This window comes from Glycine soja, chromosome 8 (assembly GCF_004193775.1).
Source record: "Glycine soja cultivar W05 chromosome 8, ASM419377v2, whole genome shotgun sequence".
Lineage (NCBI taxonomy): Eukaryota > Viridiplantae > Streptophyta > Magnoliopsida > Fabales > Fabaceae > Glycine > Glycine soja.
This window is the reverse complement of record NC_041009.1, coordinates 16,683,737-16,698,946: the sequence shown is the minus strand read 5'-3', so window position 1 is coordinate 16,698,946 and position 15,210 is coordinate 16,683,737. Positions and strand designations below refer to the sequence as shown.

General features: G+C 33.4%; 2 protein-coding genes across 2 annotated transcripts; both read left to right on the top strand.

Annotated features, from left to right (window-relative positions):
- The first annotated feature begins 851 nt into the window (after nucleotides 1-851).
- LOC114422924 (ras-related protein Rab7) lies at nucleotides 852-3,472 on the top strand. The gene is made up of 7 exons (XM_028389487.1): nucleotides 852-1,063; nucleotides 1,534-1,560; nucleotides 1,680-1,779; nucleotides 2,319-2,465; nucleotides 2,560-2,640; nucleotides 2,851-2,996; nucleotides 3,145-3,472. The coding sequence occupies exons 1-7, from the start codon at nucleotides 1,011-1,013 to the stop codon at nucleotides 3,212-3,214; spliced, it is 624 nt and encodes a 207-aa protein (XP_028245288.1). The 5' UTR covers nucleotides 852-1,010; the 3' UTR covers nucleotides 3,215-3,472.
- Nucleotides 3,473-13,110: 9,638 nt separating this feature from the next.
- On the top strand, nucleotides 13,111-14,004 carry LOC114422404. The gene has a single exon (XM_028388738.1). The coding sequence runs from the start codon at nucleotides 13,222-13,224 to the stop codon at nucleotides 13,723-13,725; it is 504 nt and encodes a 167-aa protein (XP_028244539.1). The 5' UTR covers nucleotides 13,111-13,221; the 3' UTR covers nucleotides 13,726-14,004.
- The last annotated feature ends 1,206 nt before the right edge of the window (nucleotides 14,005-15,210 follow it).

The following is a 15,210-nucleotide window of genomic DNA, read 5'->3' as shown; positions in this document are numbered from 1 at the left end:
AAAATAATAGATATAAATTTATAATTATTTAAAGTAAAACTAATTAAACTCATGCACTATACAATAATTCATTGTAAATGAATTTGTTAATTATTATTGTGTATTTTTTTAAACTAAACATATTGATTATAATTTTTATGAGATTATCATTATTAAATTAAATATATCAAATATTATAATTTATTAATGTAATTTATCAAATATTTTCTTAAAAATTATATATTTTATATTTATTAACATTTAAATAAGAAAAAAATGGTAAATAACTAACTTAACTCTAAAAATAATAATAGTTTAAAAAAAATTGATAATAATGATTGAAGTAAATTTCACACTTATATAATTTTTCTCTGATATGTAAAATATGGAAAAAAATTATGATGAAACATTTATTTTTCATTTTTAAATCTATTTTTCTTATGTGAATAATATAAGTTCAAAAAGAATATATAATAAAAATATATGAATATATAATACTATGTAATTATTAAAATTTGTCTGTATACTATGTAATTATTAAAATTTGTCTGTTTATTTTATTTATTTTTTATGTAATGTTAATATGTAGTAATTTTAAATATATTTATTATTAAAATTTATTTTAAATTTATCAAAATAGTCTAATTTTTAATCCCAAATCATGTTACAGTAGATCCATTTTTATCATACTTAAATTTATAACATACTTATAACTCAAACTTATATTTACAAACTTTAATCCAAATTGAAGTAAATAAAAAAAAAACTTTAATCCAAATATCTAATAGATGTAAGCTAAAAGAGTAGTTAAATGAAGATGAGTGGGGCAGTTTGGGAAGAAAAAAGAGTGAATCACGGCTGGCATTCGTTGTTTAGTTGGTAACTCTCTTCTGTTCCTCCATCTGTCTTTCAAACTTCCTGTCGCGCAAATAACTCTAAACTAAACACTTCCATACACAAATTTTCTCTCCCAGAAAAAAAAAATATTTTCATTTCATTTTCGAGTAAAAGTAAAACACAGTTCCTGATCAATGGCATCTCGCCGCCGCATGTTATTGAAGGTCATAATCCTCGGAGACAGCGGGTACCCTTCTTCTTCTTCTTCTTCTCTTAATTTCATATTTTTTCTGTTTAATTTAATCAACAAATGGTTTAAATCATATAGTCTGGCCAGAAGAGAAAAAGGGTTGTTGCATTTATCTTCGAAGTTTATAGTTTTTGTTCAAATTTCCGATCTTTTGTTTGTTTTGCAATACAAAATTATTGGAATATTTCTTCCAGGAACATTAGGCGTTAACAATTTAGGGGGAAAATGGAAGTGATTAATGGTTGTGTTTACATGAAACTTCCTCGTGTAAATGAACCTTTTGGAAGTATCAGAAAAAAGAAAAATGGTTATAGATTCTATAGATTTGCAATTTTCTAGCATTGGTTAGCTTCATATTATGACCATGCATACCAATATTTGAAAGCTTATGATGCCAGTTCAATGCAATTTCTGTTTAGTTAGTTATTCACCATGTTCTCTCTGATAATTGACATTTTTTTTGGCAGGGTTGGTAAAACATCACTGATGAATCAGTATGCCCAAATCTCAGATTTTTCTCTTTTTTTTTTTATGACTGTCGGGAAATATCTGATGTCTATTTTTCTATTTGATTTTTGTTAACATGATCATTATTTCCTCTCCTTGCATCTAGGTATGTGAATCGTAAATTTAGTAATCAGTATAAGGCAACCATCGGTGCAGATTTTCTTACCAAGGAAGTTCAATTTGAAGATAGGTTGTTCACATTGCAGGTGAGAGATATAAAACTATGTAGTCTTTTTGTAATATGTTCTCCAGTTAATTACAATTACCTGCTGCTGCTGATCTGTTTTGAATTGAGCTATTATGTTATTCAATCTCATATCACCACCTATATAATCTAAATCAATTTTTGCACAGCTTATCAATTTATTTTTATTAGCTCTATAATAACTTTTACCCCTTAGATTCACTAAGTGACTCATGGTGCTGTTCAAATTAAAGTAACTAGAGTGTCTTCTATTCTCACAAGTATTTGGATTTCTTTTTAAACCTTAATATTCTTAGTTTATAATATAAATATCTTCACTTCTTCCTCCCACACTCATATTTTTTTCCATGCAATTCATTTGCCGGTATCTGATGATTGTTGGGGCTAGTACTTGACACTTTCGTCTTGATAAAAGGTCAATATTTGGCTGTATTTTTTGCTGTCATATTCATTAAGCAGTTCTGTATTCTTTGATCTGTTTGACGTTTATGAAAGAGAGATTAATTATCTAAAATTGAGATGTTCTTACCATACATGCAGATTTGGGATACTGCTGGTCAAGAACGGTTTCAAAGTCTTGGTGTGGCTTTCTACCGTGGTGCAGATTGCTGTGTCCTTGTTTATGATGTAAACGTCATGAAATCCTTTGACAACCTTAACCACTGGCGAGAAGAATTTCTTATTCAGGTAATTTATTTTAACCACTCTCCTGTTTTGTGGTATCTCCATATTACCTTTATTGAAGATCAGTGAGAAACTCATGCAAATATTTTATTTTCAGGCTAGTCCGTCTGATCCTGAAAACTTTCCATTTGTTGTGTTGGGAAACAAAATAGATGTTGATGGTGGAAATAGCAGAGTTGTAAGTTACTTCTCTTCTCATGGCATAAATTGCTTATTGACCGTCACAAAATTCCTGTGTACAATTATCTGTGGTGAATAAGCTTTCTGCTATAGACTATAGTTGTGAGAAGATATGATTTAGGCTACTCTCTTATGAATATACACCTTGTGTTTGGTGGTGGTTATTTCTACATGCATCCGTTCCTTACAACCTCTTCATTTGTTGCAGATTTCTGAGAAGAAAGCAAAGGCATGGTGTGCTTCGAAGGGAAACATACCATACTTTGAGACCTCAGCAAAAGAAGGATTTAATGTTGAAGCTGCTTTCCAGTGCATAGCAAAAAATGCACTCAAGAATGAGCCTGAAGAAGAAATGTGAGCATTCCTAAACTATTTTTAAGTTTTCTTTATGCATGGAAATGGTTTACAATTATTTACTTCTAAAAGTTCAAGTGTAACAATTTACATTTTACTCATCACAAGGCTAAAGTATGTTTTATACTTTTATGTTTGATTGTATCAGGTACCTGCCCGACACAATTGATGTTGGTGGTGGTGGACGACAACAGAGATCTACTGGCTGTGAATGTTGAGTGGAGAGAATTCTATGAACTAGCTTTATTTGCTTGTTTTATGCCAAAATACTCATGGATTATTAGCCTGCAACTACTTTATTACTTATGTAAAGCCAAGGACAAAATTTCAAAATTTATTTTGTATCTATCTAGTGAATTAGATGTCCATCATGTTTTTCTTTCCTTCTATTTATTCCTCTTTATCTTTAATGTTTGAGACACTTATGACAAATGTTCCTCCATATCAGGAAATGTATGCTGAAAATTGTTTTGTTCGATTGAGTTTAAGTATAGTTTTAAATTAGGGCATAATTTACCCCTTCTAGTTCCGAACTTTCTCATCAGTCAATGTGCTATGTCTTTATTATTATTATTTTTTTATTGTGTCACTTAACCTTTATTTACTTTGGATTAGATTGAAACCGTTCATTTTGGGTCAAAGCTAATTCCGTACAGTTTCTGTATCACTTAACTCCCCTTTATTTTTTGAACTAAAGTAAAAGTATTTTAGTTTTCTATCAACGCTAACGTTAACATTTTTTATTTTTGGTTGACAATGGTATTTTTGAGTGCAAATTTATTAAAATGTGTTGAATCACACACAAGGAGGCGTGTAAAAAATAGTTTTTATTTTTATTTTGCATCATTTGCTGAAAATCACTTTCAATGGAGATTGATATTTCACTTGTTGAAAGGAGGCATGGAAACTTCAATTAGTGTAAGATTGTGTTGGGTGGCAAAAGGATACATGATTAGAATCGTTCTCAACAGAATTATTATGGAAAGTTGCTTGTGACACTTTAATGACGATTAATAATAAAAGATGTTGGCTTTGTAGAGGATGGATGCAATGTATCTTTTATGTGACAGACATGAGTAATTGTCCTTCACGCACGGACAAGGATAAACATTTTTCACACTACCATATCTCACCTTTGATTCCATCAAAGTTATATAATCACGTACAAAAAACTACACCTTGCACATCATAGTTAACGTAGAAATCTGAGTTATATATCTTACATTAATTGTCACAAATTAAGACAATTCTTTGACAAAAGAGGATTTCACACAATTGAAGTCAACATTAATGCCAAACTTACTAATTTCACTTTAATTTAACTTAGAGAGGGATAGTAATAGTTTGATTAGTTTCACATTGATCTAAAGTAGACGGAGGTTAGATGTTACTAAAAGTTAATTAATGTTAACTTTGATAGAAAAAATTAATCATTTCAATTTAATTTAAAGTAAACGGGGTTAAATGACACTAAAAAAATAAGAGAGGGTAAGTTGTGAAAGTATAAAAAAACTAAAAGAAGTAAACTACAATTTATTCTTTAAATTATGTATTAAATGCAAATATTATACTGCATGTACTGTCCTAGTATAGGACGTGTGTCATGTAAGACAAAGAATTTGCATTACATATAATTTTAAAATATAAAAAATTATCAATAGTTTTTTGCTGATAAAAAATATAGAAAAATACTACTGTTTTTTCATCATTTGGTTTATGAACTAAAAAAATCGCGTGTTGCATTTCCCACCTACTTTTTGACATTCTTTTCTTTTTGGTTTCCCTCCCTTTTTCAAAAGTTTTCCAATCTCCATTTGATTTTAAAATACAGAAGATGCCAATCGTGCATGATAATGATATTCCTTTATTTGAAATCTCAAAAGATGTCAAACCTTTCATATCACAACTTTCAAGTTTAATTTCAACATTTTATTTTGGGTATATTATCTTCTTGGTTCCTTGCCGTAATTTGGTTCTTTAAGTATTGTTTTTTTTTTATAATATGTTATTCTTTTTAAAACATTGATCGTTTTTATTTTTTTAATAAAATTTTAAACTTTTTTTCATTCATGTTAGACATAAAATTTATCTTATTAAATTCATTTACATAAAACTATGAAAATCAACTAATCTTTATCAATTTCTAAAAATTCTTGAGTATCTTATTACGTGTTGACGTGTTGATTGCTGTACAATAGAAAGTTATTATTATTTTCTATTTTTCTCACTTCTTTCTTATAAAGCTTTTCACTTTAATTTTTTTTTACCCACACCTAATTTCATTTCACTTTTATTTCATTTAGTTTCGTTTATCTGGAAACACATTTTATTTTATTCTATATTTTTGGTATATTCTATATCGTTAACTAAATTACTCTTAATATCGATTTTTAACGATAAGAGACGATTTTAGTGTGTTAAAACACCTTAAATATAATGACCCGTAGCAAACTTAGCATCATAACAAATATAATTTGATATAATATAATATAGTATCTTTCATGTGATATAAAGCAGATTTATTATATTAAACATTATATAATGTAACACAAGTACATATTTTTGTAAGAGATTAATGTTTATCAATCATAATGTAAAATAATTTTATATAATTATTTAATTATAAATTCTTTTAAAATAATTATCTGATTAAATAATCATGTACAACTTTTTACCCACCGAATGCGTAACCCTTTTTCTCTTCTTTTAATGGGCTTATAACATTGTCTTCTAAAAGATTCACGGACTGCATGCTTGATACATTATCTAAATACTTTTTTTTACATGATTATCTGAAACATTCTATAACGTAAACTCTGAACCTTTGGACCACAAGAAAATTACTGACATTCTTACACTTTGTTTTCAAATAGATAGTAAAATACTATAAGCATTGAAAATACAGTATCTTTCGAGCAACAAGCTCTGTGTCTGTTTGCTGAGTTAAAACGCTTGCTTTTCATCATCTCGGTTGAAATTTGAAAATAAGAAAACAGGACAAAAACAATTTAAGACGCTATTTTTTTATCAAAAAAAAAATTCTATTTTCATTTCTTTTTCCCACACATGACTACAAAGATGTTACTATATTATCACTTTGTTTCCTAATTACATTATTTCCAAGTAAAATTTTAAAATGCCTTATCTGCTGCAGCTGCAAGAAAAACATTGCTATGTGCAAAGTTTATCTGTACATCTAGTCATTTTCAAATGGTTGAAGTTGGAGATATAAGGTTGACTTTGGGGAGAACAGGAAAGGGAAAAGGGAGGAAAAGAAGTTGTGGGTTCAAATCCTTCCAAAAGGAGATCTCTAACAAAACTAACATTTTTCAATAAAAAATGATAGAAGTTGATATACCTCAATCCATGTTTGAGGAAAAAGGTAAGAAGCTTTATGTAGCCAACCTATTAGAAATATAGATGATGATTGCAAGATGCGTAGTTAGAATAGAGAAAAATAAGGAAAGAGCAATAGCCTGGCATTGAGGGCCAGGGACCTCCTAAGCAAGTGAAAAAAGGAAATTGAAGGTAATTTTCATTGTCTCTACCTTATTACATCAGTCTTATATATAGTAATGCTGAGAGAATGAAATTTATAATTTTGTGATAACAAAATCATAACAAAAAACAAGTGGGAAAAGAAAATGGCAGACAGGATCAAGCAATATCTCTAGCTAGTGCCAGCTCAACCCAAATTCAGTTAGACATAGTCCTTGAGGTACCCTGGTGTGGTAACCTTTCTCGTGGACCTTTCCCTTAAGCCTGGTTGCACTTGTGGTTCATTCTTCCTATCATTCCCTATGCCTTCCAAAAACACCTTGTCCTCAAGGTGATAAGTGGCTTTTAACTGGTTCCAGTCCTTTCATAATGTGTCATTAGGTGATAAGCCCTCCCATTGGACTAACACTTGCAGCTTGGGATAAACAGAAACAGGGTCCCAACGAGTACTCAATACAAACCAAGGGAGTAATGATTGATTGATTCTTAATTGATGTAGCTGGTAACGGTAAAGGAGAGGTGGTATCCAAAGTGGAATGATGAAATGGTTTGAGCAAGGAATAGTGAAATGCAGGATGAACACGGGCGCCATCAAGCAACTTAAGTTTATAGGCAGCCTTACCAATGCGTTCCATGATCTTATAGGGCGCATAGTATCTCTTAGCAAGCTTAAAGTAAGCAGCATGGTTCCCAAATTTAGTGGATTGTCAATGAGGTCGCAATCTAACCATTACCCAGTATCCTTCATCAGAGTTAACATCCCTGCATTTGGTATCCGCAATTCGCTTCATAGTTGCTTGGGCCTTCAAAAGCTTTTTTCTTAATTCAACGAAAACAACCTCTCTGTTAGTCAGGAGTTCGTCAATTGCCTCCAAATTAAAGGTTCTGATGATGTATTGAGGGATATTGAAAGGCTTCTTGCTGAAGGTGATCTCATATGGAAAAGTCCCTGAACCCGAATGTCAGGATGTATTATAGGACCACTTTACCTAGTTCAAGAGCTTATCCCATGAAGATGGCTTCTTATGAACAAAAGCATGAAGGTACTATTTAATGACATGATTTAGCACCTCGATTTGTCCATCAGTTTGTGGGTGATACACTGAACTCATCCGTGGTCGAGTTCCACTTAGCCGAAACAATTCCTGCCAAAAACAACTGATGAATAGAGGGTCACGATCCTAAACCAGGCTACTGGCATCGCATGAATTTTCTTGACAATATCCATAAAGATGAGGGTGATAGTGTGAGAAGTATGGTGAGTTGGCAGTATTCCCAAATGGATGTCTTTCGAAAAATGCTCCACAACCACTAGAATAGTGGTGTGCCTACGATACGTCGGTAAACAGATGATGAAGTCAAGAGAGAGATCTTCCCATGGCCGAAAGGGAACAAGTAAAAGGAAAAGCAACCCAGTTACCTTTCTGGTTTCATATTTCATATGCTGGAAATCAACACAAGTTTCTATGAGCATTCGATGTCCTTTCTGATCCCAGGCCAATTGAAATTCTCGCTTAGCAGTGCCAGAGTCTTAGCTACACCCATGTGGTCGCCTGTTGGGGATGAATGATACTCCGTGAGCAAAGTTGGGATGAAATGCGAGCCTTGAGGTAACCAAATGCGGCCTCCCTTCAAAATCAAGTCATGTGTAATGGAGTAATCTAGATATGTCGCCGAATCGTCGGAGATAGCTTGTCGCAACTGGATAAAAACTTGGTAGTGCAGAAGGTGTTGTTTGAGTTCCTCTAAAAATGTCCAACAAGGAACTGACAATAACAGCAAAGTGCTCAATGGGGTCTCTCGAATTCTAGATAAGGCATCTGCGACCATGTTTGTTTTGCCGGAACAGTATTGGATCGAATAATCGTAACCAATGAGCCTGGTGAGAAACATTTGTTGCTTTGGCATTTGCACAACTTGTGTCATTAACTCCTTGAGACTCTAATGATCCGTGAGGATGTTGAAGTGATGGCCCAATAGATATTGGCGTCATTTCTTTATCGCGACAATGATAGTGAAAAGCTCACTGACGTAAGTGGAAGCTCAAAGTAATTTGAGGCTAAAAGGTTTACTGAAGAAGGTGATAGGGTGCCTTCTCTACAACAGGATCACACCCATTCAGATGCTAGACGTGTCTGTTTCCAGAGTGAAAGGAAGGGAAAAATTAGGCAAGAGCAAAACTAGAGCTGACATAAGAGCATCCTTAAGTCCATTGAAGGTCTGTTGGGCTTCAGGCAACCATTCAAATGGATCCTTTGTCATCAACCTAGTCAGCAGAGCCACGATGGATTCATAGCCACGGATAAACCGACGATAAAATCAGAAGAAACCAAAAAAGCTTCACAAGGCCATGGAAGATTGAGGCGTTGGCCACTACTGGATAGCATGGATCTTAGCTAATACAGGTTTAACACCCTAATCTAAAATCAAGTGACCTAAATACTCCACTTGTGTTTGGGCAAAAGAGTATTTCAATAATTTTAAAAAGAATTGACCATCCAAAAGGACCTGGAAGGCCTTCTCTAGGTGAGTTAGATGGTCTCCCAGGGTTCTGCTATAGATTTACATATCATCAAAAAAGACGATGATTAAATGACGAAGATAAGGCCAGAAAATTGCGTTGATTGTCGCTTGAAACGATGACAGAGCATTGCACAACTTGAACGACATCACCCTAAATTCATAGTGGCCATGATGAGTGCGAAAAACCATTTTACAGACATCATCCTCATTCATTAAAATCTGGTGATAACCCTATAAGAGATCTAGCTTCAAGAACCAACTCGCACCTCTAAGTTCATCAAGGAGCTCATTAATGGTTAGTATCGGAAAAAAATCCTTTATAGTTATCATGTTGAGTGCGTGATAATCAACACAAAATTGCCATGTGTCGTCGTGTTTCCTGACCAAAAGTACAAGGGAGGAAAACGGATTGGTGCTAGGGTATATGAGTTCTTTCTGCAACATTGAATCCACCTAGGCTTCAATTTCATGTTTCTGAAAATAAAGATAACGATATGTGCAAACATTCAAAGGCTCTGAGTTGGGAAGAAGGTGTATATGGTTATTGGTAGGTCTTAACGGAGGTAAGGATTATGGGGTTTGGAACAAGGAAGCAAATTTGGTGGTGAAAGTCTACATTTCAGAATGAGTTGGGTTGGGTCAAATGAAGTGCTATGGAAATAATTTGAATGCAAAAGAAGACATTGGCTCCATCTTTTTTAACCAAACAACGAAGTTGTGGTGGAGTGATGAGATGAAGAGTGGATTTAGTGCCATTCTTTAGCTCAATGATTCGTCCTCTACGAAAAAACTTCATAGTTAAATCATTGTAGTTAGTGAGAATCGGGCCAAGGGATTTGAGCCGCTATACCCCCAATACCAGGCTGAAACCACATAACGGTAAAACATGGAGGTTGACGGAGAAGGTGGCATCCTGAACGCATACGGTGACTGCCTTACAAAGAAGTTGGTAGTGGAGCTGATGCCCATTACCCACCATGACTTTGAGTGGAGTTGTGGCCCGAGTTGGTAGGCCCAAACTATGTGTCGAATGCTCCTGGATGAAATTATGGGTGCTACCTGGTCAACTAATATCACTACCTACTGGTCTACAATATGGCCCAACAGATGCAAAGTCCAGGGGCTAGATGTATCGAAAATGTGTGTAAGTTGATCTGGGCTGGAGTTGGAGCAGGAATATTAGGTGGGTTAGGTAAAAGGCTTATTTCAAGATTATTTTTCTGAGGACCGTCGTCGTCATCTGCAATTAAGAGGAAAACCTTAGAGGTGCATTTGTGGCTGCGATGGAACTTTTCATCGCAGTTGAAATAGAGGTCGCATTCTCGCCGGAAAGTTAATTCCTCAGGTGACAACCTTTTGATAGAAAACGAAGGAGGCAGTTTCAGAGGTGTGGGCAATAAAGGTGAGGAGTGTGACGAAATGGAGGAAGAAAGAGGTGATAGAGTTATGGAGGATGAAATGGAGGGCATTTTGCCACGCAATGAACGCTGACTATTAAGGAATTTCTCCTCTTGAAGTCTAGCCAAACCAACCACCTGAACCAATGTCAATGGTTGTAAGGCTTGAACCTCGTGTCGAATCTCTAGGGCCAAGCCAAAAATAAAAAAACTCAAAAGAAATGGTGGCGGAAGACCTATGATTTAGTTCACCGGGTCTTCGAACTCAAAGAGGAAAGCATTGACGGTGTTGCATTGTGTCAATTTGAATAGAGCCCTGGTGGATTCTTCATACTGAGAAGGGTCAAAACGGGTCTATAAGGCCTAAAGGAAGACATGCCAAGAAGTAAGTTGACCATTATTGGTCATCCACTGAAACCAAGTGAGGACTTGACCTTCCATGTAGAAGGAAGCAATAGTCAGGCGTTTGTGTTCTGGGGTCAAGTGGTATTCGAAAATTTGGGTGATGTTAAAGATCCAACCCAGGGGATTAGCACCATCAAAACACAGAACTTCGAGCTTCATGCAGTGAGAAGGAGAAGGGGAAACATGAGGTGAATTAGTGGAAAAAAATGATGGGGAGTGGGTGGGTGATTCTGGTTTAGCTAGTTTATGGATGAGCTCGTCGAGTTTAAGGGTTATAGAGTTCAGTGTTTCGTTAGGGGATAACTGATGTGAAGTGAGCTTGGCTATGAATCAAATTCGTTGAGTTTTGGATTGAATCATGAGTTTTAATATTTGAACTCGCTGACCTGTTGACTCGACTCATTGATCTGTTAATTTATATCAAATTATTATTATTATATAATATATTTTTAAATTTTAAAAAATTCAAATACTATTGACTATTGATTACATAGACTAGTCGACCTGAATTGAGTAAGCATCAACGCATCTTTAACCTATAGGATCAAAACAACAAAGGTTTTATTTATTGAAGCCACTTCATATGGACTTCTAAAAATATTTTGATTTATTTACAAAGAGTAAGTCTTGTAATGTCTCATTGGTTTTGGTAGAAAAAGTGTTTGAAACTCATCCTCATCATACTTATTGAAACTCCTTATCTCAAATATGGTATACTTAATTTCTCATCCCCACAAATAGATAAGAGTCAATGGATATGAATAAGAGGTGTGTCAGCATCACAAAATTTTCTTTTTAATAAAAAATCTAACAACAAACAATTGTGTTTGATTCATTTAATAAAAATTTTAGTTTATAAAAAATATTGCATTAAAAAAATATTTTGACTCGTTGATTCAACTCAAACCACTTACAAACGGGTTGGTTTGGATTGGATTTCATTTTTTTCTTAGAAAATCGACCTAAATCAACCCTTTGAAATTTAATTGGATTAAATTATGTGTTTGATCAAACCCAACCCAAACCGACCCGCTTACACCCCTAATCTCTTTACCAACTCCTTGCATATAATTTATTTAATTGGTCTAATCATTAAACTAAAAACTAAAATCTGTAATTGAAAAAAATCTATTTTATAAGTTTTATTAATTTAAAAAAAATGTTTTACTTTATTAAATAAGTTAACGTATGTTTTAAAAAATATAAATAATATGTCTAATTTATCTATAATTACTGTATATAATTGCTAAAAATAATATTAAAATATTTAACAGGTAGATTAATACAATTTAAAATATATAGAAAGTTATTAAAGACGGTAAATCCACACACACAAAAATCCTAACCTAACTTAATTCTTCCTTTTAAAAAACAATTTATCAAATTCATATGAATTCTATTTTTTCAAATTTTTTTATATAAATTTTAATTAACATTTACTTTTAAAAAATATATCTATTATTTGAAACTAAATAGTGGCCTTTGTCACTTCCGTCTTATAAATGGAGGTCCTTCCTTTCTTCATTTAGTTCTATTTTTCTTCTCCTTTTTTCTCCATCTCTTTTGAGCTAAATAGACTTTTCTGAAAGTTCACTCTGCTTCTCTATAAGTGCATTTGATTTTATTTCATTTCATTCTATTTGTCTAGAAGCACATTTGATTTTTTATTTCACTTCATTGGTTGCATTCTATTATATGTCTTTTCAGTTTTCAGATCTCTTATTTCTAACAAAAGGTGGTAAAAATAAAGATAGATATATAAAACTATTTAAAAAATAATCTCTCTCTATATAAACATTTAAATTTATCTTATATTCTAATTGTTTTATTTTTCCCACTCTCTTGTACACCCCTTCTCATTTAAATATTCTTCTCTCCTGAAATGATGAACTCTCCTCTTGTGTTTTTAATATCAACCTCACAATTTAACAAAGTATAGTTGAATTTTATATATATATATATATATATATATATATATATATATATATATTCTTCAAAATTAAAATATGTTTCAGAAAACATGCATTTGAGATTTCATCTTATGCTTTTAATATCAAATAAATGATTCAGTTTTACTTCTTATTTTAAATCTATTATTTTTAAAGTCTCTAGCTATAACTTTAATTTGCATATTTTTTAAAAGAAAGAATCAATAATTAATAACAATAATAATAACATATCACAGTATAAATTTGATCATAAATTAAAAATATAACTTATGATCAAATCATAGTATTAAAATCCAAGGAAAGTGAAGTAGAGAAACACATGAGGCGTTAGAGATAAAGAAAAGCCCAAAAGGCCCAAAAAGGTTGCACACCACCGCCTCAATCGGTGCTATATGCATCCATTGTGATTACGGTTGACACAACACAAAGGAAAACGTGATGTGATGTGATGTGATGGAGTCTACAAAGGAACAATCTGGAATGCTGCACAAGATCCTACCTCCACGTCTAGAAGATGCCGGCCTCGAAGATCCTGCCCTTCCACCCGATTCCATCCACGAAGCTTTTCTGAAGGCCGCCGCCGCCGTCAAATCACGCGCCGCCTCCATTTTCTCCTCCACCGACGACGACAACGACGGAGGTTGCGTCAGCGACCCGTGGCCCAGCGCCAAGGACGCCTCCGATGCAGTCATCGGAGTCGAATCGGAAAACGAACCGCCGGGATCCTGCATCGTAGAGAGGGGAGTCGAGCCCGTCGCCGACGAAGTCAAAGTTGCTGGTGAAGGAGGCGACGCCTCCGCCGACGTGGTGGTGGAGGGAGGAGACAAATTAGGAGAGGATGTGGAAGCGTGCGTTGATGAGTTGCAAGGGTTGGATATCAAGGATGTGAAGAAAGGTGGAGAAGAAGATGATGAAGAAGAAAACAAGAAACCTACCTTGGTTGAAGGCTATGTGTGAAAAAAGGGTTAAATCTTTATGTTCTTGTTCTTTACCCACTTGTACTAGTAGTTTTCTGTAATAATCTTTTAAGTGTCTTAACGTTTGTAATATGAAGAAAGTTTCTTCAATGTTCATAATCAATGCCTTCGTTTCACATAATCTATAGTCTTTTTGTATTACTATATAGCTGGCTAATATGCTCATATTTTATGAGCTTTTATTTAGTTAGTCCAATCTGCTAGAATCACATTGTAAGGCTTGTTTTTTGTGTATGAGAAAAAAATGTTTGATTCAGGATATGGTTCGTGTATTTTGTAATGCAGATGACCCTGCAATACTTGTGATATTTCCCCTGCCTCAGTTTTATGCAACAGACCAACGATAAACGTTTAATGCTTGTTAAGAAATCAATCGCGTTTATCATGTAGACACCACATCTGAAATCATCATTAATAAAATTAGTGGATGAAATCTTAATACCGCCAATTTAATTGAACAATCGTTAGTCGTTACAACTGCTGTAAAGGCCTTTTAGATCAGTTATTTAACTCATGCATTAATTGTTTTTTTTTTCCTGTGAAATTAAATAGGACGTGATCTTCTGCCAATGTGGCTACCTGTTCTTGGAGTCCCACCATACTGCATTTTCTCATTAGAAGAAATTGAAGATGCTACAAACAACTTTGACCCATGAAATCTTATAGCAGAAGGATCACAGAGACAGATAAAAGAATTTTCATATTTGTTCATTTCTAGCTCATAATGATATTCTCTACAAGACCAAGTGGTAAATACCTTAAGATTTTAAGTTGATTACTTTTAAGGAGTTGTTGATTTAGGATTCAAGCACACTGAGGATTGTCACTAAACTGAAGCTTCCTGTAAATACCTTAAGATATATGCAGGTTCTCTATGTTGGGGATCACATTTATGGAGATATACTACGCAGGAAAAAGGTTCTTGGTATATCATTCATCCTTTTAACTATTCTGATAAATGGATTTTTAATTTGTATTCAATCTACCCGTAAATTTTGGTGATAAAATGTGGTTATGATTGTAGGAGGGGAAATAATAACTGGAAATGTAATTGAGAAAATAGACATTGATGAAATCTTTAATGAGTTAATAAAATACTTGTTTGTCTAGAAACCAATTGTTAACTGCTCCTTTTGAAATTCACTTATATTTCTAGATGTTGCTTTAAGTAACTTAAATTTGATACGATGCGATGCGCTCAATGGACAAGATGGAGAACAATGCTTGTAATCCCTGAGCTTGAGAAGGAGGTTAAACTCCTCTGGGAATCTAGGGATACCCGCAAGATGCTTATTATTTATTATTGTTGCATGCAAGCACAAATATATTTGAAGTATTTGGGAAGAGAGAAGTTTTTCATGTTTGAGAATCATGAATTTTAAAACGAATAAAATACATAATAAATATGAAAAAACCAAAAATTACTCTTCTATCAAATGTTTCCCTTAGGTAAAAAATAAATAAA

Excerpts from the sequence above, each read along its gene's own strand:
- LOC114422924 (XM_028389487.1), top strand. The coding sequence starts at position 1,011 with ATGGCATCTCGCCGCCGCATGTTATTGAAGGTCATAATCCTCGGAGAC. Across the intron at positions 1,561-1,679 it reads AAAACATCACTGATGAATCA|GTATGTGAATCGTAAATTTA; the intron begins GTATGCCCAAAT and ends CCTTGCATCTAG. Across the intron at positions 1,780-2,318 it reads ATAGGTTGTTCACATTGCAG|ATTTGGGATACTGCTGGTCA; the intron begins GTGAGAGATATA and ends CCATACATGCAG.
- LOC114422404 (XM_028388738.1), top strand. The coding sequence starts at position 13,222 with ATGGAGTCTACAAAGGAACAATCTGGAATGCTGCACAAGATCCTACCT.